The following is a 26,660-nucleotide window of genomic DNA, read 5'->3' as shown; positions in this document are numbered from 1 at the left end:
TAGCCCTTGTTTGCGTGTGTGTGCGTGTGTGTGTGTGTGTGTGTGTGTGTGTGTGTGTGTGTGTGTCTGTGTGAGTGTGTGTGTGTATGTGTGTGTTGAGGGGTCATGTATATACAGATGAAAGTAGAAAACTCCTGCAGTGACAGAGATGCCCACATCAGTCACCAGGGGGTGGATTTATGGCTATATCTTGAAATATCATCATATTGTTTGCCCAAGATGATATATGCTTTTAACAGGAAGACAGCACAATATAGTTTCCTAGTGTGGAGACAGTTAGGGTCTCTTCTGAAACCCAGATGGTCCTGCTCAGGATTGGTGAAGCTAGACCATCAGGTCATTAGGATAAGGACCCTGACTTCTGGAAGCATGTTGATGAGTATTCAGTAGCACAAGGTCCCCATGACTGTCTGGATGACAGCCCTCTCCATTTGGATCTTATTTAGTGTGGATCAGCCCACTTGCATCAAGAATGAATGGGCCTAAGACTTATGGGAGGAGAGTATACTTCCTGACAGACACAGAAAATGATATAAGAGGTTCCACTATTAAATTGCAATGATGTATTCAAAATGTATAAGATGCGTATAAACAATACTTTGAAGCAATGCCAAATGGATAAGACTAAAAACTATGAGTACACTACTTCAATCTTATTGGCCAAGTATATCAAAGTATCTTGGTATGCATGAGACAGGAACAACTGAGACAATCATGAGTTGAAATAAACCATTGCAGTTTATTGTCAAACAAAGAATGTGTCACATTTATTCCAATATATCAACAATAAATAACGTAGGTTATGAAGTATATTTTCCTGTGACTGCAGATCAGTTTTCATAGTCTAACATTTGGGTTTGACATTTCTATAAATTGAAAAATTGAGCAAAATGACTATATTACCACTACAAGAACTACTGTGTGTTCTTATTTTTACAAGATACTTGGTGTGCAAAACTCTGTAAATCCAAATTAATAGATTCATTTCTAGTCCAGAGTGACTCAAGACACGAATTTGTGATGAGACCATATATACATGGCACTTACACCGTCATTACAGAATATTGATTAAAGAAATGTAAGCTGGTTTCACAATAGGCAAACTGCAAGCTAACTATGGTGGGGTAGTTAGGAATATATCGTTAAGGCAGCAAATATTTTGACTGTAGGGAAAAAAGTGTTAAATCAGGAAAGCCGTTACAAAGCATAATATTTAGCAGCTGTGGTTCTAACGTTTCCATTCCTAGTAACCATTTCATTTTAAAGAGATTGAAAACTGCAAACGATATTGATTACATAAGTATTTTATGTAGTGTGCGTGTGCGTGTGCGTGTGTGTGTGTGATGGGGTTAGGGGGATTCCAGGTTTTAAAATTCTAATGTCAAAATTAACAGAAACTTGGTGGGTTTTTATCTTAAAAAGTATGACTCTGGGAGTTCCTCACTCACTAATTTTAGAAGACTTTATAATATGCTGTATCAGAGAGGGCTCCTGACAAATCTAGCTAAAATGGACATTTCTAATTTATGGTGAGGAAAAGGGGCAGGGGGAGAGATCAGCTGTAGGACAGCCAAGAATGATGATGTTTTAATGATGCTTGTGTGGTCCCTGTTTGACACTTGTCACCTAGCTACGTGTCAGTTCTGCTCACACGGAAGAAGCACAGATAGATGCTCAAGAGAGAGAAGAAACAGAGGGAGGGAAATTGGGAGGGGAGGGCGAAATACAAACACACACATACACTCACAGAGACGCAGACAGGGAGAAGCCGGAGTGAGAGACAGATTAGAAGGAAGACGAATTGAAGGAAGCGGGGAGGAAAGTGCTTAGACTCCCCAAACAAGCTGCAGCTACAAAGAGCATCACCTGGCTTCATCGCTTCAGTCTTCAGTGTCGTTTGTCTTAAGAAGATTCCACAAACATGCCCAATTTTGCAGGCACTTGGAAAATGAAGAGCAGCGAGAATTTTGACGAACTTCTCAAGACTCTGGGTGGGTAGAAGAAGCTGCACAGTTTTAGATTATAAATGAGAAACTTGTGTGTGCAGCTCTTCATTGAAAGCTGTTGTCTCTCCTAAACCCAGTCACAGAAGAGTAATACACAGGAGCTGTTTGCTTTCACCTCTCAACACCCGCTCGGCTCTCTTTTTTTCTGTCACTTGCTAGAGCCCCTCTCATTTTCGCCGTTATTTGGTGTAACGTGTTTCTTTCTGGTACTTGAGGGGTTCTGTAGATTGATTTCCATAATTTTACCGGTTTAGGTTACGTTGGATTATTAAACTGCCTATTATATGTAAAACAGCTAGTTTATAGTCACAAACCAAGCAACTATACTGTATGAATATATACGGTGCCCGCGCGCGTGTAATTTCACAGATAGTTCACATTCATCTAAATTTGTTAATTCCTAGGTATGCAACACATCTTAGTTTCATTTTATATTTATACCGAATACTTTTTCTGTGTTATAAGTCAGCATTTTTACATTACTGTCAAGACAGCATCAGCTGCTCTACCTTTTTGTAAGTCTGTACCTAAAATATTGCATTGCTTAAGTATTTATATTTAAGAGGATTACTGATGTGCACAATAATCCATCCAACTCCTTCTATATGACAGGCATACCTCTCAACCTCTTAGCACAAGAAATCTGGACAAAGCCAAAATAAATGGGGAGGGGGGCAAAAATAGGGACACATTTTTAGATAGTGCCCTTATAAACTTAGAAAATTGCTAAAATACAAGGCGTTGTGTTAACATGCATTTTGCGAAAGATATGAAGTCTGAAAGTCAAATGTCTGTCATGATTTAATGACTTCAAATGTTACTGATTTGCCAGAAAAAACATACAATTTTATGAGGTACGCAGACCAGAAATATAAGACAAAAATCTGGACATTCTGCGAAAACCTGGTCAGTAGAGACATACCCTGACAGTCGAGGAATCAGAAATGTATGACAACTGTTTCCTGCACATTAAAAGTTTCATTAAACAGTTAAAACATGCCTTAATTATATGTTGCTTCTTATCCGTGGACAGTTTTTCAGTTTGGTCTTCAACGAGACGGGAAATTTAAGAATTAAAACAGCAATAAGATAAAACTGAAACAAATTGACGTTTATCGCGGAAATAGTTCGTGGCTCGTTTCACTTGGCTGTTCATTTGGTTAATTTACTTCACAGTTAGATAATATTCTAAAAACATTTAAAGACAATTATTTCACAAAATAAGCAGTAGACGTTGCATTCGTGAGAGAAATTATAGACTTGGCAAAATAAATAATGCACAGAGTTTGCGGCTTAAATATATTAACGCAGATTTTAATAAGGAAGAATGCTCCTTTAGCAGACGATTTAAAATAGCGCAGTGTGTGTGTGTGTGTGTGTGTGTGTGTGTGTGTGTGTCCATATAACATCTGAAATTGTTTCAGCAAAAATACACGGAATATATAATGACAAATTTTAGAATTATTATGTCTGTTGCTATGAAGGTGCACAGTGAAAAAGCAAAGAAGTGCATATTTATTATTCAGTGTTTGGCAATCAGGGTTATATATAACCGAATTAAAGACATTGCAGAACTGTTTATCTTGGAATGTACCCTTTATAAATCATGTAGCTGTAATTACTCAGATTATGTGACATGAAAGTATCTTTTTAATCAGTGATATGTAGATAAATGTTTAAACATTTCTTCACTGACTGTTTTTTGTAAGGTGAACTCACTTTTGATAGTGATATACATAAATGTGAATATGTGCTGTGTGAATCCAGTAAGAAAATGACTAGAATCCATTTATTTGGTATGCTATCATTTTTATAACTGTCATATGTGCCAAATAATATGCTCTGTATGATTCAACTGGAAGGGCAGGTGTTGTAACACACTTTTTTACTGGACACAGTTTTTTTTTCATTGAACTGGCAGTTGTGAATTTGGTTAGCATGATCTTGTTGAGCGGTTGGTGCAGTGTACCTTGCATGATCACAGTTTTATTGATTGCTTGCACTGAGAGTAGGGAATGTGTTTTGTATACTTCAGGTGGGAGGGTACAGGTAGTGTCTCAGGCTCAGCTGATTTGCAATGATTTTTTTTTTAACAGTGGTATATGTAGCTGTGAATGTTTCCTGTATGGGCAGAACACTGGTGCATAGCATACCTCTCAACCTGTTAGTGCAAGAAATCTGGGTAAAGCTTGATATAGAGGAGAGCAAATGCCCAAAATAGGGACATATTTTAAATATTGCTCTTATAAAGTCAGAAATTTGAAGGACATGAAGTCTGAAACTCAAATTGATGTAATTATTTAGTGACTTCAATTCTCAGATCATTCCAGTGATTTACTCAAAAACCACAAATTTTATGAGGAACACACCAAAACTATGAGGCAAAAATTTGGACATTCTGCAAAAATCTGGACAGTTGAGAAGTATGGCACAGCACTTGGTTCTCCTGTTCATTTTCCATTTGAGACGTCTTCTGTGACGTCTGCATGTCCTCCATGTGCCCATTGTCCATATAGCTTTTTGGAGAGGTTTCCTGTTTAATCCAAAAGATATGCCCATGTCACCTATAGCAAGTATTAGAAAAAGCAATGAATGAATACTCTGCTTGATAATGGATATTTATATATGCTTGTAACTTTAGTAATGTAACTTTTAACTTTAGTAATATAAAACTTGTGCATGCATTGCTTGCTATATGCCTTATAGTAGATTGACAATCTTAAAATACTAGATAAATCATAGTCTGTTTGGAGTTGTTTCATTTACAGATAGTGATCATGCTGGCCTTTTTCTGAGCTTGATAGGCTTAACATTATAACTTCATAGCATTTATAGTGTATGATTGTTGAATGTTCTAGAAAAGAACAGAGATTGGAATTATTAATTTACTGACATTTGATTAAAATGAAAGTTTGACTGGGTAGGAGCCCATTTTCAACAGAGGCCTGGGGAGAAAAGCTGCAAAGTATTACAAGACATTTTAAGAACAATAGTTTTACAGTCTTTAAAAATAATACAAAACACAAATACAGTTTAAATAATTATTCCAAATTAGACATAGTAGGAAAACATTGGTTAAGAATAGATACAAGTTATATAATAATGAGTTAATAGTTATTAAAATTTTAGCTAGTTTACAGAGAAATTAAAGGTAAATTAGTATAATACAAACAGGAATTGCAATGCAAAGTGAGAGAAAAGCAGGCTTATGGTATATTTAGAAGGAAAGCAGGGGAGATAATTGACAGAAGTAAGGAAGTTAGTGAAGAAGAGCGAGTAAGGTGATTTAAGGTACAATCAGGTATTTGTTCACAATTAGGAATATAGTTTATCCTGGTGTTGAGCAAGAACAGAGACAGCTTTTGGACAGGAAGTCCTTTAGAATGGTTTTGAAATATGGGAGGGAGGGTAGGGATACGAAAAAAGATATGCTACTTGGAATAATCTTTTTCAGTCTATTTTACTTTTTTCCTTCACTGTAGGATGACTGAGCAGTGCTCAAAATAGTGATGGGTATGGCAGAAAGATTTACAAGCATTTCATTCAGATATTAAGAAAACATTTACCTCTTGTTGTCAGAATAGTTCAGATAGCTTAAAAATAAGTAAATCAAATAAGTCAGTGACCTGAAAAGAATGGATGTTAGTGTGATAGACTGTATCTGAGTCAGTACATACTTGGGCATATACAAGCACCTCTGAAGATGCCACTTAATTATTTGCTCATTCTAGAGCTTAGTGCTTTTAACAGAAATACACACATGCATGAACATGCACACACACACACACACACACACACACACACACACACACACACACACACACACACACACACACACACACACACAAAAGCTGAACTGATCCTCATTTTAAAGGTTTACAAGACTTTTCCTTAACTGCAAAGAGCACTGTTTATTCACATGGCAGTAAAACAGGTAAAGAATGCATGTATATTAGAAATAAAGATTGGATTCAATTTAGGTCTACTAGAAGAACTTTTGCAATAGTTCTTACTTCCTTTCATGCAGTTATGCTTGGTGTGGTTCACCTATACTGATTGTGTTATGTGATAAGAAATCATTCTACATTTGCCAGCCATGTTGGACTGTCTGTGTTCATGCCAGCTTGTCTGTGCCAAATGAGCTGTGATCTTATTGCTGGCATAATAGAGCAGTAAATTTATATATTTATTTTTATTTGCTGATTAGGGCAATCCAGCTGGACTAGTTGCCTTTTTTCAGAGGATGCTCAGTAAACAATGTTCCACACTAAGGACAGTTCCAATGATTTTGCCAGTAAACAATATAACATCAATATAATACAATGTTCATCTTATGGTACATAACCATGTTTAGTACATTTGCTTATTTAAATGTACAGTATATTAGAAGCTACTCCATATAACTATATATATATATATATATATATATATATATATATATATATATATATAGGATCAGTACAATAGAACGGACAATTTACATGAATAGCATAGGACAGAACACAGCCATATACAGTACATCTAATAGCATAGAAGCAATGCATAACCACATCTACTAAACTTGAAATTATTCATTTTAGCCAAGTATGGTTATTAGCTTAGTATAAGTATACTAAAAACATGCTGGGCATGTTGCATTAGCTTTATGTCATAGTACAGAAAAGACAGAAAACTAGACTAGGGGAATATTAACTAGAAAAGAAATAAGATTAATAGAGGATGAGGAGAACCACATCAGTAAGATGTGCACTAAGGTACTAGTATTGCTCTGTGTGTGAAAGACAGAGAAGGGTAGTTAACGTAAAAGCGTGGTTCAAGGAATAAGGGAATTGTGACACTCTGTCAAAAGCCAAGATATATCATGATTTTAAATATAACGCTCATTCTTTCAGTGTATGTCTTCTAGTCAAGGAGTCCATTATTCCATTATGTTTATGTACCAGTGGATTCATTTACAGACATTATGTAGTCCATTATAATACACTTTTCCTGTTTGTAAATAGTGTGTAGGCTATTAAATATAGGCTACTGCTATGAAATAGTTTGCCTCATGTTGTTGAAATGCTTTCTGAACCTTTCTAGCTGATTCATAGTCCTGTGCGTCTATTTCACAGATTTATCTGAACGTACTCTATAATAAGCATTATTAAGCTGGTAAAATAAAAAAATGAGATTTCTAATCAGTAAAAAATAGATAATGACTTTACAGGGATGTGTGTGCTATGACATTGTTTTCACTTACATAGTGTCTGCAGAAAAAGTTGAACCTCCTCAAATTAAAGCCTATGACATTTATGAAACTCACACACAAAGACAAATATTTAGATCCTCTGTGTATATTATATTTTATCATATATTCTAACACTGATGGAGTGTTCAGGCAATCAGACAGTCTGATATGACTTGAGATTAGATACCATAGTAATTCATGTTAATGAGGGGCACTATGTTGGGAGTAGATTCTACCCTGATAACAAATTCTTAAGAATATCAGAAGGTTTTAGAAAGATTAGGATCAGCTATAATGTTTTTTTTTTTTTTTTGCAGGAGTCATTGGCTATTTGAAGACAATGTATATCAATATATGAGAGCTAGTAAAGTATATGCCTTATGTGTTATGTCTCTCAGATGTAGTCATACCACTTTATCATAGGATAGTGTTCACTGAAAATGACTTTTAAAGTTGTTGTTTACCACAGCTGATTGTTGTGTTCTGTATTTTATTTGAAATGCCATTTCTCTGAGATAAAGTGGTCTTTGAGCTGGTATATTTAATTATAGGGTTGATGAGGAAACCCCACCCACAACCCCATCAATACTTCTATTTTTTTACTTTTCAGCAGAAAGATGTCTTTTGAGAAAAATATTCGCATTCAAGGACACTTCCATGACAAATGTTTTGATATGAACAATGCAAAACTCCAAAAACTTTTAAATTAAGTGTTCTAAGTAAAGCATATACATTCAAAATGATTGAGTTTGCTGGTTTTTTTTTTTGAGGTCTTTGTGAATGGACCTGAAATTTGAACGATGTATACTTTGTTTGGGTTAAACTAAAGGAATAACATGTATGTCATTACCAATAATAATGATATAAATATGTGCACCTCTGTGCATTTCAGTACTGAGAGTCAGTAAAAACTTATAGGGTAACTACATTATCCTTTTTTCAAAGTAAGCCAAATTGCATGTTGTCAATTAGCTAAGATTTATTAAATAATCATCATTTATGCAGGTATTTCATTTTAAGCAAGGTGTTACATAAACAGATTCCAAAGTCATGAATCAGAGAATTCCAATGTGTTTTAAATCTCACTGTGAAAAGTTTTGTTTTTCAGGAACTGTAAGACAACAAACCTTAATTCGTGCATGGTTTAAGTACACCATAAATACTTACATTTATTTCCCTTCAGGATATCAGAATCAAACTATCTTACATATGTCCTTTCAACCTTTGCTGTATCATATTATGTGTACTCTCTTTTGAGATAAATAAAATCCATTCATTGAATTCAGAGTGTCCATTAAGTAGCACAAATAAATGTAATTTACATGCCAGTTTTATTCATTACTACGGTGGTACCTAGGGTATACTGAACCAAGAATGCATGCCATGGCTTCACTCACTACACTGACTGTGAACAAAAAATAACAGAAATACAAATAAAGTGAAAAATATAGCTCTATTTATTAATGTACATCAATAAAAGTTAACTTTTTTTACTTTTATGTATTCAATGGATTACTTAAAATTCATGCAATTAAAAAGTACACCGAGTAAATCCATTAACCAATTAAAATATATGCAAACAATACACATTTAAAATCTATATGCTTCTGCTATAGAGACAAAGTCATCTATTTTTACAATCTGTGCCTGTTTTCTGTGAAGTTATATTTTAAGAATGGGCACTGCCTGAACTACCAAAATATTATAAAAGTATTTTTTTATTTTTATTTTTTCATAGTCCCTTTTCGGCCAACCTAAGAGCAAATGTATAGTATACACAATAACAATAATAACAATAACAACCATAGTTATATGCAATATATATGATTTCAGTTTAATATTTTGGCATTTCTACCAATGTAATGTACTGAGAATGCTAACATTTTGTAAATGTATATAACGTTTGCAGTATTGAAACTAAAGTTCTTACTATCTTGATGATTTTTACATGCACGTTAAGTCTGGCTTCTTTCCAGCATAGAGAACAAGAAATATAAATGCCATGTCTGAACAACATATATAACAATCTTGCTTTCATCAGAAGACCTGACCTAGGATGTATATATAGCTGCAGATTTGTAGCATACCTCACAACTGTCCAGATTTTTGCCTCATATTTTTGGTATGTTCCTCATAAAATTTGTGGTTTCCTGGCAAATCACTGAAGACTGAAGTCACTAAATAATGGCAGTCTTTTGAGTTTCAGATGTTTACAGAAAAATGTAAAATTTATCCCTATTTTTGAGCCGTTGACCCCCATTATTATGATTTTAACAATTTATCCATTAATCTTCAGGAAATATAAGCACTTCATTTATACACCACATGAGGAAGAGAGAGAGAGAGCGAGACACACACACACACAGAAAATGTGTGATAAATCTAGTAGCATGTGATCCCACTCCACTCTCATGTTTGTTACCCAGCTGTGTATTTCTACCTAATTTTGGACCAAACAGCATTGTATCTTTAAGACCATTCATTTGCAGTTCCAGGTCTGAAAATTATTTTCAACTTTTATCTGTGTCCATTGGGCAAAGTTTTAGATGTGTAACTTGTCTGTGGTATCTTTAAAATCAGTACCTTAGTAGGTTATGTTTAACATGACAATTTCCTATAATCAGCTCAACATGCAGAGTTGTATAGGACTTCTGTTATTTTTTTACAAATTACTACACTCAACAAGGAAATACTTTCGTCATTAATGGCTATGACTGTTGTTGGACTCCAAATGTTCCTTAAAAGCATCACCTCCTTTTGTCATGCCTCACCAAATTAAGTACACTTAAGCAATACATTTCCTTAAGAAATATAGCATCATTACACAAAAGATCAATAGGTGATCCTATCAGTAACATGTAAATATGTGTGTGATTAGAAACCAGGGTGATTTCCAGTGCTGTAACATTATCAAAATATATAGCTTATTTTATTTAAAGTTTGTAACTGGGTAGATGGGCAGATCTAATGCTAACTAATTTCAGTCATGAGCCAGACCACGAACATCAAAAACAAATTCATTATAAGAGTAAATTAAAGAATGCAAAGTACAAATACATTGGAGTGCAATAAATGCAAATGACGTTATGCTACAAGCAGCAGGGTTATACATTTGTTAAGATGGCAGCAGGGTTATACATTTGTTAAGATGGCAGCAGGGTTATACATTTGTTAAGCTGGTAGCAGGGTTATACATTTGTTAAGCTGGCTAGACTACTGGTATGGTAACTGAAAAAAAGTCACTCCATCATTAGTCTATTTTTCCCAATCATAAATCTCATTTTTTTTTAATTTACCAGCTTAATAAGGCTCACTATGATAACCATGGATACTCAGGACATACACTGAGAATACACACACACACACACACACACAAACACACACACACACACACACACACACACACACACACACACATATATATGGAAATATTTCCATTCTGCACTGTACGGAGATGCCGGTTCGGCATGGTTGACATTTCGAATGTCGATCATATGGTCTCAGCCATATGGTCTTCGACATTCTGAAATACTGACCATGTGAAGGGGACCCATATATATATATATATATATATATATATATATATATATATATATATAACATGGTTGCTGTTTTACAGCAATAATTCATACAGTTTTGCTAAGTTACCTATAACACAGTCATCAAATATAGTACCATTTGACACTTGCTCTGTGTTAACATAAGGATGTTGTTACAACAAAGGATACACTTATTCTTGTCATTGAAATAACACTCATGAGAACCATCAGCACATTCAACATGCTAATAGCTGGTGATATTTCTCCCATACAGCTATCACCAAAGCACAGATAATATGCTATTTAGCGTAGGTATAATGAGCTAGTAATATCTTCCCCAAAGAGGCAACTAGAAAAGGAACCTTATCACTTAGAAATAAAAAGCAGTGAAGGAAGCAGAGCACAGAAAGTATGAGCCAACACAATGGTTCAGTGTTTATACCGCTGCCTGTCATGTCTAAGTTTAGGTTGTAACTGGACTTTCCTTTAAGTTAATGTTCCTAGCTGGACTAGGCAACTGTGATGTGATCAGCATTGTGTAACAGACTGAATATTGTTCAAGGTGCCATAACTCATATTAGAAATTGCACCATAGTTTTATCTGCATACATTATTAGGAAATTTAGGATTGGGCACTTTTCATGTGTAAAATCATAGAGTGCACCATCAGCAGAGAAAAAAACTTAAACATGTAATCATGAAAGCTCAGCATTCATCCACTAGCCAAACAACCATCCATCCGGTAATTTCTCTGTCATTAACATTTTGTCTGTATATGAATGTAATAATGCTCATTGCCAAGAATGCAGGAGTCTGTCACACAGTTTTAATAAAGGATCCCATTCTCTGTGCAGGTGTAAATGCCATGCTTAGAAAGGTGGCAGTAGCAGCAGCTTCAAAACCACATGTTGAAATTCGACAAGATGGAGACCAGTTCTATATTAAAACCTGGACCACAGTAAGGACCACAGAGATTAATTTCAAAATTGGAGAGGAATTCCAAGAAGAGACAGTAGATGGAAGAAAGTGCAGGGTAAGACGTCTGCAGATGTGTTCCATGAACTGTTTTAAAAGCTAAAGAATTGTATCTGGGACGTCACGATAGCTTATCTGGTTGTATCTACAGCTAATCAGGAACTTTCTTTGTTGTGTCATCTTTCATTTTTGCCCTAGTTTTTCCTTTTTCTCTTATCTCTGTCTCTCCCTGTCTCTCTCTCTCTCTGTCTCTCTCTTTGCCTCTTCTCTTCACTAGCTGTAATTAAAAAAAAAATAGCAGCCATCTCTGAAAAAGCTGCTAGCAATCTCATAACTTTTAACTTTATAAAGTAGCATACACTGAGTACAACTAATTAAGACATATTCATTAGCTATACTGACTGATTAAAACAGGCCATAGGGACTAACTGCTCCCCAGATCTCCAAAGAACTTCTTCACACTGAGGGTTGTACATTGACAGAATGGACTACCAGAATTAGTGGTAGAAAAGGAATCAACAGAGGCATGCAGGAGGCACTAGGACAGGGGGGGCAGGGTTGGGGGCTGGGGTGAGGGGTAGGATAATGTTAAATATACTTAAAGGAAGGAGAATGCTAAATGCACTTAAAGGGAAAACTAGATAGTCTTATTGTCTCCTTCCGCAATTGAGCAAATGTAATGCAATGTAAAGAAAGCAGAATAGTTTCAAAGTACTCATCTCTGCATAGCAAGTGTACAGCAGCTTCAATATGGAGCAAAGAATGGTCTCACAAAGATGTCGTATTTTCATTCAGTAGAATCTGGAAAAACAAAATTAATGTCTCTTAATGATTAAGGAATGGCATTGAAACAGGTCTTTGATTGATTTATTTATTTTTGCAAGTTATCCTTTTTTCATCTAGATCTTTTGCTTTCATTGTGTGTATTTGTTATGTCACAGGTCATGGACTACTGTATTACACCGATGTTAGTTTTGTATACATCAAGAAAGGCTACATTGCACTCAGATGACATTTTATTATTACAACTGCAGTCAAAACTGGCATGGTATTTTATAGGACAAGGCAATAGAAAAAATACTTTTATTTATATATTATCTTATACTTAGCTGTTTACAGTTATGGAGAAAGTCAAATGATAAATCAGGAATAAATTATATCAGAGCATCACATTACTGCATAATCGATACAGAAACATATTTTATTTTATTTCTACTGGCTATTTCTGGGATGTGGGCTATATGCTGGCTAGCAAAGCATCTATGACTACTTCATCAAATGAAAAATACTGAAAGTTGCTTATGCTCAAAGTTGAACATGGCAAAAGTTGATGAAAAAGCGATATTTAAATTTGCTAGAAAGCAGTCCCACTAGTATTTCACTTTTTTCAACTTTACAGCAACCTAAGAATTGATATAGTTAAATTTAAGTACCTTGAAGTGTGGGGATAAAGAGGGCTCTGCCCCACCACAAAAATACTTGCCGTGTTTTTTTTTTGTTGTTTACCACTACTGGCTGTAAGAGAAAGCAGCTTTCTGTTTTCTACTTTTGATAAAACAGTTGTTGATCTATTGCTGTCTGGCATTGTGTCCTATAACCATTTATTTCCATCTTGTCATGAGGCACACCATTTTCCCTCAGCAGCTCTTTAAAAGAACTCCTATTGTGGAGAAACCGTTACAGCAGCAGTCAAGACCCTCCACAATAAATGGGACTGCTGCTAAGAATACCCTCCATTCACTGAGGTAGAGTCATGCTTTTCGACCCAACATGTCATTTAATCAGTATCAGTCCCATATGTGGCATTTATTAACATTTTTAACAAAAAATGTGGACAGCTGTATAGTCTTTTCAGCTTCCTTCTTTCTCATTTTAAAACGTGACCTTCATCTAAGTCTTTATTTCAAGTTGTTTAAAGTAACGATATTCTTAAATTGTCGGTCAGTATTTTCTATACTAAACAAATGTTAATTAACGTCTTTTTTTTTGCTATTCTGTGTGTCAGTGATGCTGTATTTTTTTATTTACTGGTACTACAGAGAGTTTTTTATTTACTGGTACTACAGAGAGTTTTTTCAGCATTTCCATTGTGTAATAGTATATGCAATAGTAACGTTTCTGTGTGTTAATATTCAAACCGTATAGATGCAATGATAGCTGTTTTGTTGCAGTAATAAAGCATGGGAATGAGAATACAGTTTGCTAAACAGTACTGTAACATAAATTGTTATAAACAAAAAGTTTGAACAGTACACATAATTGAAATATGAGTCTGGTTCAGTAACATCCCTTTTATAATCACAGCCATTCCAAAGCCTAATGCCTTCCATGAGCGAGATTAGGAACTGGTACTTTCCCTGATTACTGTATTGCCTGTTTGGAAAGTGTTCTAGATTCAGCAAGTATTAGCTAATGAATCATGCTTAGGAGGAACATTCCTGAGATAGGGAGTAAATGCTTGTGGACAAATGGTTTCAGGCCTTGTGGGCCATGTGAATGGTATTTGACCACTACTCTTTCCTCTGAGCAGGTATCATGTTTATTATTTTCAATTCTGTGTACCTTAGAGACTATTTCTGGGAATGTGATCCAAGCAATCATCCTTCTATGCTCGATCCCTTACTTCTCATCCATGTAACAAGGGGATGGAAGGATTGGTACAAAAGGGAATACATTCTACCTTTTTAGTGCTTAGAGATGCAGTCATGGAATATATGCTATACACAGCACATAAAGGGCATTTCATAGCGACCGCAAAATTTATGATTTAAGTGTGTGTGTGTGTGTGTGTGTGTGTGTGTGTGTGTGTGTGTGTGGTATGTGTGTGTGTGTGTGTGTGTGTGTGTGTGTGTGTGTGTGTGTGTGTGTGTGTGTGTGTGTGTGTGTGTGTGTGTGTGTGTGTGTGTGTGTGTGTGTGTGTGTGTGTGTGTATGTGTGTGTGTGTGTGTGTGTGTGTGTGTGTTTGTATACCTTTGGGGAATTCAGACTTTAATTAATACAGTCTTTATGATATAGTTAACTTGTCTTATTTATTTTTTTTTTTTTTTGAAGAATGCTAACTAAATCAGTTTTAAAATGGCATGACTTTAACCCCTACAAAAACAGAACAAAATAAAACCAAACAAATAATAAATTAGCACATATTCAAAATAAAAAAAAAAATCTGTTTCTGAATAGAAAATATGAATTTCACATTTAAAGCAGGATTCCTTAAAATGTTTGTGGACTTGTAACATTAAGCTGTACCTATATGCTACATATTTTGAAATGTTCTGCACCATGATGGAACATCCTGTAATGTGGATGTCAGCTGGTAGAAAGGCCCCTATGAAATTACATTTCAGAATTCATAAAGGTTCTTCTCCATTAAGGTTCCCTATTATATGATCGAAGATGCAGTCTTTCAAATGTGTCTTGATCAAACTTGAAAGCACAAAACAGCAAAATACAGAAATGGCATATAAAAGAAATCACTTGGCCGCCTTCATTATTTTGCTGTTTTCGTCACTGTAGTGCGATCTCGGAGTTGTTATATTTAAGTAGGGGGGGGTGTGGGGGGGCTTCACCCCTCCCCCACTTTATGTAATGTTTTAAAGTTGTTGTTTTTTTTTTCTTTTTTGGAACAGTGATTTTTTTCCCTGGGAAAAAAAATCGCTGTTCCAAGTGTTCAGGATTGTAAGCTTTCCCTTACATGGGGTTGATAAATCAGCGTTCACTTTTTTAAGCGTTTGCTGATTTAATATAGCCCCTCCATTAATCATGAAAAATTCCCATCTCTTCACTCTATTATTCAACCTCTATGCTCCACTGACAAATTACTACTCTCCATAACTAAACCTAACAACAATGCAAGGTACTCCTAGTATTCACATGGCCTTGTTAATAGCTAGAATACCATCTCACTCCGCTTAAAGATCATGTTCAGCATGGTGAAATGAAATGCAGTATCTGCATCCCATCTTGCCTTTTCTTTAAGTTCACAGGTGACTAGAAGCTGTCCTGATCCTATTTTCACATACAATAATGATTTTATGTGAAAATAGGACTGTAAAAAACATATCTTCACACATAACCCAGTTATCTTTTTTGGTGTTCGACTGTAAAGTCAGTAATGGACTATCTTGGCTTCAGCAAAATGTGTAATTGTATACATTTAAGTATTAACTGTGTGGAGGCTTGGAAGAAATTATTTAAAAATATTAACATCTGTAAGGTCTTGTCTGATAGAAGGCAATGCAGGAAAAAGAAAACACACAGACAGACACACAGAGTTAAAGTCCAGGCATTTAGGTAACACTAATATTTAATAACATAAGTTTATCTATTTAATATTACTTTTTCCTGAGAGCCATTCTTTGACTTTTTTTAGACAGGTATTCACAAGTAGAATCACTGGATGCCAAAACACCTGCACCCTGAACTCAAATCATCACAGTGTGATAGGCATGATGACATAGGACACAGCAGGTGTATGACTAGTAATGGAAAATCATGTGCATTTTATGTAGAAAATAACTTTTAAAAAGGATAGATATTTATTGGTGGTATTTGTAAACTGCACCAAGTGATCAGCAATTTACTGAGAGGAGCATTGGTGGAATGGTTTTAATCAGCAAGAAGTTCCACTGCACATGATCGTTGATAACAGCCCGCAACCTGAAAGACTTTAATTGCCAACTAAAGCAACACCTGAGAGATAAATTGCCCTGTGCCTGCACTGCCCCTGGTTAAACAGGTACTAATATAGCTATATGAATTTGTGCCCTAACTCTCTGCTGCACTCTTATCATAACTACACCCTCCTCTGTCATCTCATCTTTAAACAGGTACTAATATAGCTACATGAATTTGTGCCATAACTCTCTGCTGCACTCTTATCATAACTACACCCTCCTCTATCATCTCATCTTTAAACAGGTACTAATATAGCTACATGAATTTGTGCCCTAACTCTCTGCTGCACTCTTATCATAACTACACCCTCCTCTGTCATCTCATCTTTAAACAGGTACTAATATAGCTACATGAATTTGTGCCATAACTCTCTGCTGCACTCTTATAACTACACCCTCCTCTGTCATCTCATCTTTAAACAGGTACTAATATAGCTATATGAATGTGTGCCATAACTCTCTGCTGCACTCTTATAACTACACCCTCCTCTGTCATCTCATCTTTAAACAGGTACTAATATAGCTACATGAATTTGTGCCATAACTCTCTGCTGCACTCTTATCATAACTACACCCTCCTCTGTCATCTCATCTTTAAACAGGTACTAATATAGCTACATGAATGTGTGCCATAACTCTCTGCTGCACTCTTATCATAACTACACCCTCCTCTGTCATCTCATCTTTAAACAGGTACTAATATAGCTATATGAATGTGTGCCATAACTCTCTGCTGCACTCTTATCATAACTAAACCCTCCTCTGTCATCTCATCTTTAAACAGGTACTAATATAGCTACATGAATGTGTGCCATAACTCTCTGCTGCACTCTTATAACTACAGCCTCCTCTGTCATCTCATCTTTAAACAGGTACTAATATAGCTATATGAATGTGTGCCATAACTCTCTGCTGCACTCTTATAACTGCACCCTCCTCTGTCATCTCATCTTTAAACAGGTACTAATATAGCTATATGAATGTGTGCCATAACTCTCTGCTGCACTCTGACAACTACACCCTCCTCTGTCATCTCATCTTTAAACAGGTACTAATATAGCTATATGAATGTGTGCCCTAACTCTCTGCTGCACTCTTATCATAACTACACCCTCCTCTGTCATCTCATCTTTAAACAGGTACTAATATAGCTATATGAATGTGTGCCATAACTCTCTGCTGCACTCTTATAACTACACCCTCCTCTGTCATCTCATCTTTAAACAGGTACTAATATAGCTATATGAATTTGTGCCATAACTCTCTGCTGCACTCTTATCATAACTACACCCTCCTCTGTCATCTCATCTTTAAACAGGTACTAATATAGCTATATGAATGTGTGCCATAACTCTCTGCTGCACTCTTATAACTACACCCTCCTCTGTCATCTCATCTTTAAACAGGTACTAATATAGCTATATGAATGTGTGCCATAACTCTCTGCTGCACTCTTATCATAACTACACCCTCCTCTGTCATCTCATCTTTAAACAGGTACTAATATAGCTATATGAATCTGTGCCCTAACTCTCTGCTGCACTCTTATCACAACTACACCCTCCTGTATCATCTCATCTTTAAACAGGTACTAATATAGCTACATGAATTTGTGCCATAACTCTCTGCTGCACTCTTATCATAACTACACCCTCCTCTGTCATCTCATCTTTAAACAGGTACTAATATAGCTATATAAATGTGTGCCCTAACTCTCTGCTGCACTCTTATAACTACACCCTCCTCTGTCATCTCATCTTTAAACAGGTACTAATATAGCTACATGAATTTGTGCCATAACTCTCTGCTGCACTCTTATCATAACTACACCCTCCTCTGTCATCTCATCTTTAAACAGGTACTAATATAGCTATATGAATGTGTGCCATAACTCTCTGCTGCACTCTTATCATAACTACACCCTCCTCTGTCATCTCATCTTTAAACAGGTACTAATATAGCTACATGAATGTGTGCCCTAACTCTCTGCTGCACTCTTATAACTACACCCTCCTCTGTCATCTCATCTTTAAACAGGTACTAATATAGCTATATGAATGTGTGCCATAACTCTCTGCTGCACTCTTATAACTACACCCTCCTCTGTCATCTCATCTTTAAACAGGTACTAATATAGCTATATGAATCTGTGCCCTAACTCTCTGCTGCACTCTTATAACTACACCCTCCTCTGCCATCTCATCTTTAAACAGGTACTAATATAGCTATATGAATTTGTGCCATAACTCTCTGCTGCACTCTGATAACTACACCCTCCTCTGTCATCTCATCTTTAAACAGGTACTAATATAGCTATATGAATGTGTGCCATAACTCTCTGCTGCACTCTTATCATAACTACACCCTCCTCTGTCATCTCATCTTTAAACAGGTACTAATATAGCTACATGAATGTGTGCCATAACTCTCTGCTGCACTCTTATCATAACTACACCCTCCTCTGTCATCTCATCTTTAAACAGGTACTAATATAGCTACATGAATGTGTGCCATAACTCTCTGCTGCACTCTTATAACTACACCCTCCTCTGTCATCTCATCTTTAAACAGGTACTAATATAGCTATATGAATTTGTGCCATAACTCTCTGCTGCACTCTTATAACTACACCCTCCTCTGTCATCTCATCTTTAAACAGGTACTAATATAGCTACATGAATTTGTGCCATAACTCTCTGCTGCACTCTTATAACTACACCCTCCTCTGTCATCTCATCTTTAAACAGGTACTAATATAGCTACATGAATTTGTGCCATAACTCTCTGCTGCACTCTTATCATAACTACACCCTCCTCTGTCATCTCATCTTTAAACAGGTACTAATATAGCTATATGAATGTGTGCCATAACTCTCTGCTGCACTCTTATAACTACACCCTCCTCTGTCATCTCATCTTTAAACAGGTACTAATATAGCTATATAAATGTGTGCCCTAACTCTCTGCTGCACTCTTATAACTACACCCTCCTCTGTCATCTCATCTTTAAACAGGTACTAATATAGCTATATGAATTTGTGCCATAACTCTCTGCTGCACTCTTATCATAACTACACCCTCCTCTGTCATCTCATCTTTAAACAGGTACTAATATAGCTATATAAATGTGTGCCATAACTCTCTGCTGCACTCTTATAACTACACCCTCCTCTGTCATCTCATTTTTAAACAGGTACTAATATAGCTATATGAATCTGTGCCCTAACTCTCTGCTGCACTCATAACTACACCCTCCTCTATCATCTCATCTTTAAACAGGTACTAATATAGCTACATGAATGTGTGACCTAACTCTCTGCTGCACTCTTATAACTACACCCTCCTCTATCATCTCATCTTTAAACAGGTACTAATATAGCTATATGAATGTGTGCCATAACTCTCTGCTGCACTCTTATAACTACACCCTCCTCTGTCATCTCATCTTTAAACAGGTACTAATATAGCTATATGAATCTGTGCCATAACTCTCTGCTGCACTCTTATCATAACTACACCCTCCTCTGTCATCTCATCTTTAAACAGGTACTAATATAGCTACATGAATGTGTGACCTAACTCTCTGCTGCACTCTTATCATAACTACACCCTCCTCTGTCATCTCATCTTTAAACAGGTACTAATATAGCTATATGAATGTGTGCCATAACTCTCTGCTGCACTCTTATAACTACACCCTCCTCTGTCATCTCATCTTTAAACAGGTACTAATATAGCTACATGAATTTGTGCCATAACTCTCTGCTGCACTCTTATCATAACTACACCCTCCTCTGTCATCTCATCTTTAAACAGGTACTAATATAGCTACATGAATGTGTGCCATAACTCTCTGCTGCACTCTTATCATAACTACACCCTCCTCTGTCATCTCATCTTTAAACAGGTACTAATATAGCTACATGAATGTGTGCCATAACTCTCTGCTGCACTCTTATAACTACACCCTCCTCTGTCATCTCATCTTTAAACAGGTACTAATATAGCTACATGAATTTGTGCCATAACTCTCTGCTGCACTCTTATAACTACACCCTCCTCTGTCATCTCATCTTTAAACAGGTACTAATATAGCTATATGAATTTGTGCCCTAACTCTCTGCTGCACTCTTATCACAACTACACCCTCCTCTGTCATCTCATCTTTAAACAGGTACTAATATAGCTATATGAATGTGTGCCATAACTCTCTGCTGCACTCTTATAACTACACCCTCCTCTGTCATCTCATCTTTAAACAGGTACTAATATAGCTATATGAATTTGTGCCATAACTCTCTGCTGCACTCTTATAACTACACCCTCCTCTGTCATCTCATCTTTAAACAGGTACTAATATAGCTACATGAATTTGTGCCATAACTCTCTGCTGCACTCTTATAACTACACCCTCCTCTGTCATCTCATCTTTAAACAGGTACTAATATAGCTACATGAATGTGTGCCCTAACTCTCTGCTGCACTCTTATCATAACTACACCCTCCTCTGTCATCTCATCTTTAAACAGGTACTAATATAGCTACATGAATGTGTGCCATAACTCTCTGCTGCACTCTTATAACTACACCCTCCTCTGTCATCTCATCTTTAAACAGGTACTAATATAGCTATATGAATCTGTGCCCTAACTCTCTGCTGCACTCTTATAACTACACCCTCCTCTGTCATCTCATCTTTAAACAGGTACTAATATAGCTATATGAATGTGTGCCATAACTCTCTGCTGCACTCTTATCATAACTACACCCTCCTCTGTCATCTCATCTTTAAACAGGTACTAATATAGCTACATGAATGTGTGCCATAACTCTCTGCTGCACTCTTATAACTACACCCTCCTCTGTCATCTCATCTTTAAACAGGTACTAATATAGCTACATGAATTTGTGCCATAACTCTCTGCTGCACTCTTATAACTACACCCTCCTCTGTCATCTCATCTTTAAACAGGTACTAATATAGCTATATGAATGTGTGCCATAACTCTCTGCTGCACTCTTATAACTACACCCTCCTCTGTCATCTCATCTTTAAACAGGTACTAATATAGCTATATGAATTTGTGCCATAACTCTCTGCTGCACTCTTATAACTACACCCTCCTCTGTCATCTCATCTTTAAACAGGTACTAATATAGCTATATGAATGTGTGCCATAACTCTCTGCTGCACTCTTATCATAACTACACCCTCCTCTGTCATCTCATCTTTAAACAGGTACTAATATAGCTACATGAATGTGTGCCATAACTCTCTGCTGCACTCTTATAACTACACCCTCCTCTATCATCTCATCTTTAAACAGGTACTAATATAGCTATATGAATTTGTGCCATAACTCTCTGCTGCACTCTTATAACTACACCCTCCTCTGTCATCTCATCTTTAAACAGGTACTAATATAGCTATATGAATGTGTGCCATAACTCTCTGCTGCACTCTGATAACTACACCCTCCTCTGTCATCTCATCTTTAAACAGGTACTAATATAGCTATATGAATGTGTGCCATAACTCTCTGCTGCACTCTTATAACTACACCCTCCTCTGTCATCTCATCTTTAAACAGGTACTAATATAGCTATATGAATGTGTGCCATAACTTTCTGCTGCACTCTTATAACTACACCCTCCTCTGTCATCTCATCTTTAAACAGGTACTAATATAGCTACATGAATTTGTGCCCTAACTCTCTGCTGCACTCTTATAACTACACCCTCCTCTATCATCTCATCTTTAAACAGGTACTAATATAGCTACATGAATGTGTGCCCTAACTCTCTGCTGCACTCTTATAACTACACCCTCCTCTGTCATCTCATCTTTAAACAGGTACTAATATAGCTACATGAATGTGTGCCATAACTCTCTGCTGCACTCTTATCATAACTACACCCTCCTCTGTCATCTCATCTTTAAACAGGTACTAATATAGCTATATGAATGTGTGCCATAACTCTCTGCTGCACTCTTATAACTACACCCTCCTCTGCCATCTCATCTTTAAACAGGTACTAATATAGCTACATGAATGTGTGCCATAACTCTCTGCTGCACTCTTATCATAACTACACCCTCCTCTGTCATCTCATCTTTAAACAGGTACTAATATAGCTACATGAATGTGTGCCATAACTCTCTGCTGCACTCTTATCATAACTACACCCTCCTCTGTCATCTCATCTTTAAACAGGTACTAATATAGCTATATGAATGTGTGCCATAACTCTCTGCTGCACTCTTATCATAACTAAACCCTCCTCTGTCATCTCATCTTTAAACAGGTACTAATATAGCTACATGAATGTGTGCCATAACTCTCTGCTGCACTCTTATAACTACACCCTCCTCTGTCATCTCATCTTTAAACAGGTACTAATATAGCTATATGAATCTGTGCCATAACTCTCTGCTGCACTCTTATCACAACTACACCCTCCTCTGTCATCTCATCTTTAAACAGGTACTAATATAGCTATATGAATTTGTGCCATAACTCTCTGCTGCACTCTTATAACTACACCCTCCTCTGTCATCTCATCTTTAAACAGGTACTAATATAGCTACATGAATTTGTGCCATAACTCTCTGCTGCACTCTTATAACTACACCCTCCTCTGCCATCTCATCTTTAAACAGGTACTAATATAGCTATATGAATGTGTGCCATAACTCTCTGCTGCACTCTTATAACTACACCCTCCTCTGTCATCTCATCTTTAAACAGGTACTAATATAGCTACATGAATTTGTGCCATAACTCTCTGCTGCACTCTTATCATAACTACACCCTCCTCTGCCATCTCATCTTTAAACAGGTACTAATATAGCTACATGAATGTGTGCCATAACTCTCTGCTGCACTCTGATAACTACACCCTCCTCTGTCATCTCATCTTTAAACAGGTACTAATATAGCTACATGAATGTGTGCCATAACTCTCTGCTGCACTCTTATCACAACTACACCCTCCTCTGTCATCTCATCTTTAAACAGGTACTAATATAGCTATATGAATGTGTGCCATAACTCTCTGCTGCACTCTTATAACTACACCCTCCTCTGTCATCTCATCTTTAAACAGGTACTAATATAGCTACATGAATGTGTGCCATAACTCTCTGCTGCACTCTTATCACAACTACACCCTCCTCTGTCATCTCATCTTTAAACAGGTACTAATATAGCTATATGAATTTGTGCCATAACTCTCTGCTGCACTCTTATCATAACTACACCCTCCTCTGTCATCTCATCTTTAAACAGGTACTAATATAGCTATATGAATGTGTGCCATAACTCTCTGCTGCACTCTTATCATAACTACACCCTCCTCTGTCATCTCATCTTTAAACAGGTACTAATATAGCTACATGAATTTGTGCCATAACTCTCTGCTGCACTCTTATAACTACACCCTCCTCTGTCATCTCATCTTTAAACAGGTACTAATATAGCTATATGAATGTGTGCCATAACTCTCTGCTGCACTCTTATCATAACTACACCCTCCTCTGTCATCTCATCTTTAAACAGGTACTAATATAGCTACATGAATTTGTGCCATAACTCTCTGCTGCACTCTTATAACTACACCCTCCTCTGTCATCTCATCTTTAAACAGGTACTAATATAGCTATATGAATGTGTGCCATAACTCTCTGCTGCACTCTTATCATAACTACACCCTCCTCTGTCATCTCATCTTTAAACAGGTACTAATATAGCTACATGAATGTGTGCCATAACTCTCTGCTGCACTCTTATAACTACACCCTCCTCTGTCATCTCATCTTTAAACAGGTACTAATATAGCTATATGAATTTGTGCCATAACTCTCTGCTGCACTCTTATAACTGCACCCTCCTCTGTCATCTCATCTTTAAACAGGTACTAATATAGCTACATGAATGTGTGCCATAACTCTCTGCTGCACTCTTATAACTACACCCTCCTCTGTCATCTCATCTTTAAACAGGTACTAATATAGCTATATGAATGTGTGCCATAACTCTCTGCTGCACTCTGATAACTACACCCTCCTCTGTCATCTCATCTTTAAACAGGTACTAATATAGCTATATGAATGTGTGCCATAACTTTCTGCTGCACTCTTATAACTACACCCTCCTCTGTCATCTCATCTTTAAACAGGTACTAATATAGCTACATGAATTTGTGCCATAACTCTCTGCTGCACTCTTATAACTACACCCTCCTCTATCATCTCATCTTTAAACAGGTACTAATATAGCTACATGAATGTGTAACCTAACTCTCTGCTGCACTCTTATCATAACTACACCCTCCTCTGTCATCTCATCTTTAAACAGGTACTAATATAGCTACATGAATGTGTGCCATAACTCTCTGCTGCACTCTTATCATAACTACACCCTCCTCTGTCATCTCATCTTTAAACAGGTACTAATATAGCTATATGAATGTGTGCCATAACTCTCTGCTGCACTCTTATAACTACACCCTCCTCTGTCATCTCATCTTTAAACAGGTACTAATATAGCTACATGAATGTGTGCCATAACTCTCTGCTGCACTCTTATCATAACTACACCCTCCTCTGTCATCTCATCTTTAAACAGGTACTAATATAGCTACATGAATGTGTGCCATAACTCTCTGCTGCACTCTTATCATAACTACACCCTCCTCTGTCATCTCATCTTTAAACAGGTACTAATATAGCTATATGAATGTGTGCCATAACTCTCTGCTGCACTCTTATCATAACTACACCCTCCTCTGTCATCTCATCTTTAAACAGGTACTAATATAGCTACATGAATGTGTGCCATAACTCTCTGCTGCACTCTTATAACTACACCCTCCTCTGTCATCTCATCTTTAAACAGGTACTAATATAGCTATATGAATCTGTGCCATAACTCTCTGCTGCACTCTTATAACTACACCCTCCTCTGTCATCTCATCTTTAAACAGGTACTAATATAGCTATATGAATTTGTGCCATAACTCTCTGCTGCACTCTTATAACTACACCCTCCTCTGTCATCTCATCTTTAAACAGGTACTAATATAGCTACATGAATTTGTGCCATAACTCTCTGCTGCACTCTTATCATAACTACACCCTCCTCTGCCATCTCATCTTTAAACAGGTACTAATATAGCTATATGAATGTGTGCCATAACTCTCTGCTGCACTCTTATAACTACACCCTCCTCTGTCATCTCATCTTTAAACAGGTACTAATATAGCTACATGAATTTGTGCCATAACTCTCTGCTGCACTCTTATCATAACTACACCCTCCTCTGTCATCTCATCTTTAAACAGGTACTAATATAGCTACATGAATGTGTGCCATAACTCTCTGCTGCACTCTGATAACTACACCCTCCTCTGTCATCTCATCTTTAAACAGGTACTAATATAGCTACATGAATGTGTGCCATAACTCTCTGCTGCACTCTTATCACAACTACACCCTCCTCTGTCATCTCATCTTTAAACAGGTACTAATATAGCTATATGAATGTGTGCCATAACTCTCTGCTGCACTCTTATAACTACACCCTCCTCTGTCATCTCATCTTTAAACAGGTACTAATATAGCTACATGAATGTGTGCCATAACTCTCTGCTGCACTCTTATCACAACTACACCCTCCTCTGTCATCTCATCTTTAAACAGGTACTAATATAGCTATATGAATTTGTGCCCTAACTCTCTGCTGCACTCTTATCATAACTACACCCTCCTCTGTCATCTCATCTTTAAACAGGTACTAATATAGCTATATGAATTTGTGCCATAACTCTCTGCTGCACTCTTATCATAACTACACCCTCCTCTGTCATCTCATCTTTAAACAGGTACTAATATAGCTACATGAATTTGTGCCATAACTCTCTGCTGCACTCTTATAACTACACCCTCCTCTGTCATCTCATCTTTAAACAGGTACTAATATAGCTATATGAATGTGTGCCATAACTCTCTGCTGCACTCTTATAACTACACCCTCCTCTGCCATCTCATCTTTAAACAGGTACTAATATAGCTACATGAATGTGTGCCATAACTCTCTGCTGCACTCTTATCATAACTACACCCTCCTCTGTCATCTCATCTTTAAATAGGTACTAATATAGCTATATGAATGTGTGCCATAACTCTCTGCTGCACTCTTATAACTACACCCTCCTCTGTCATCTCATCTTTAAAC

General features: G+C 36.6%; 1 protein-coding gene across 1 annotated transcript in view; it reads left to right on the top strand.

The window, feature by feature from the left end:
• The first annotated feature begins 1,728 nt into the window (after positions 1–1,728).
• Positions 1,729–26,660, top strand: part of CRABP1 (cellular retinoic acid binding protein 1) — a 194,936-nt gene continuing 170,004 nt past the window's right edge. The window contains exons 1-2 of the mRNA XM_044077825.1: positions 1,729–1,991; positions 11,630–11,808. Coding sequence (XP_043933760.1) covers positions 1,922–1,991; positions 11,630–11,808 — 249 coding nt within the window. The 5' untranslated portion in view covers positions 1,729–1,921. The remainder of the gene's footprint in view (positions 1,992–11,629; positions 11,809–26,660) is intronic.

Source organism: Protopterus annectens, chromosome 7.part0 (genome assembly GCF_019279795.1).
Source record: "Protopterus annectens isolate FY-2018-M chromosome 7.part0, PAN1.0, whole genome shotgun sequence".
Classification (NCBI taxonomy): domain Eukaryota; kingdom Metazoa; phylum Chordata; order Ceratodontiformes; family Protopteridae; genus Protopterus; species Protopterus annectens.
This window is presented reverse-complemented; position numbering and strand designations above follow the sequence as displayed.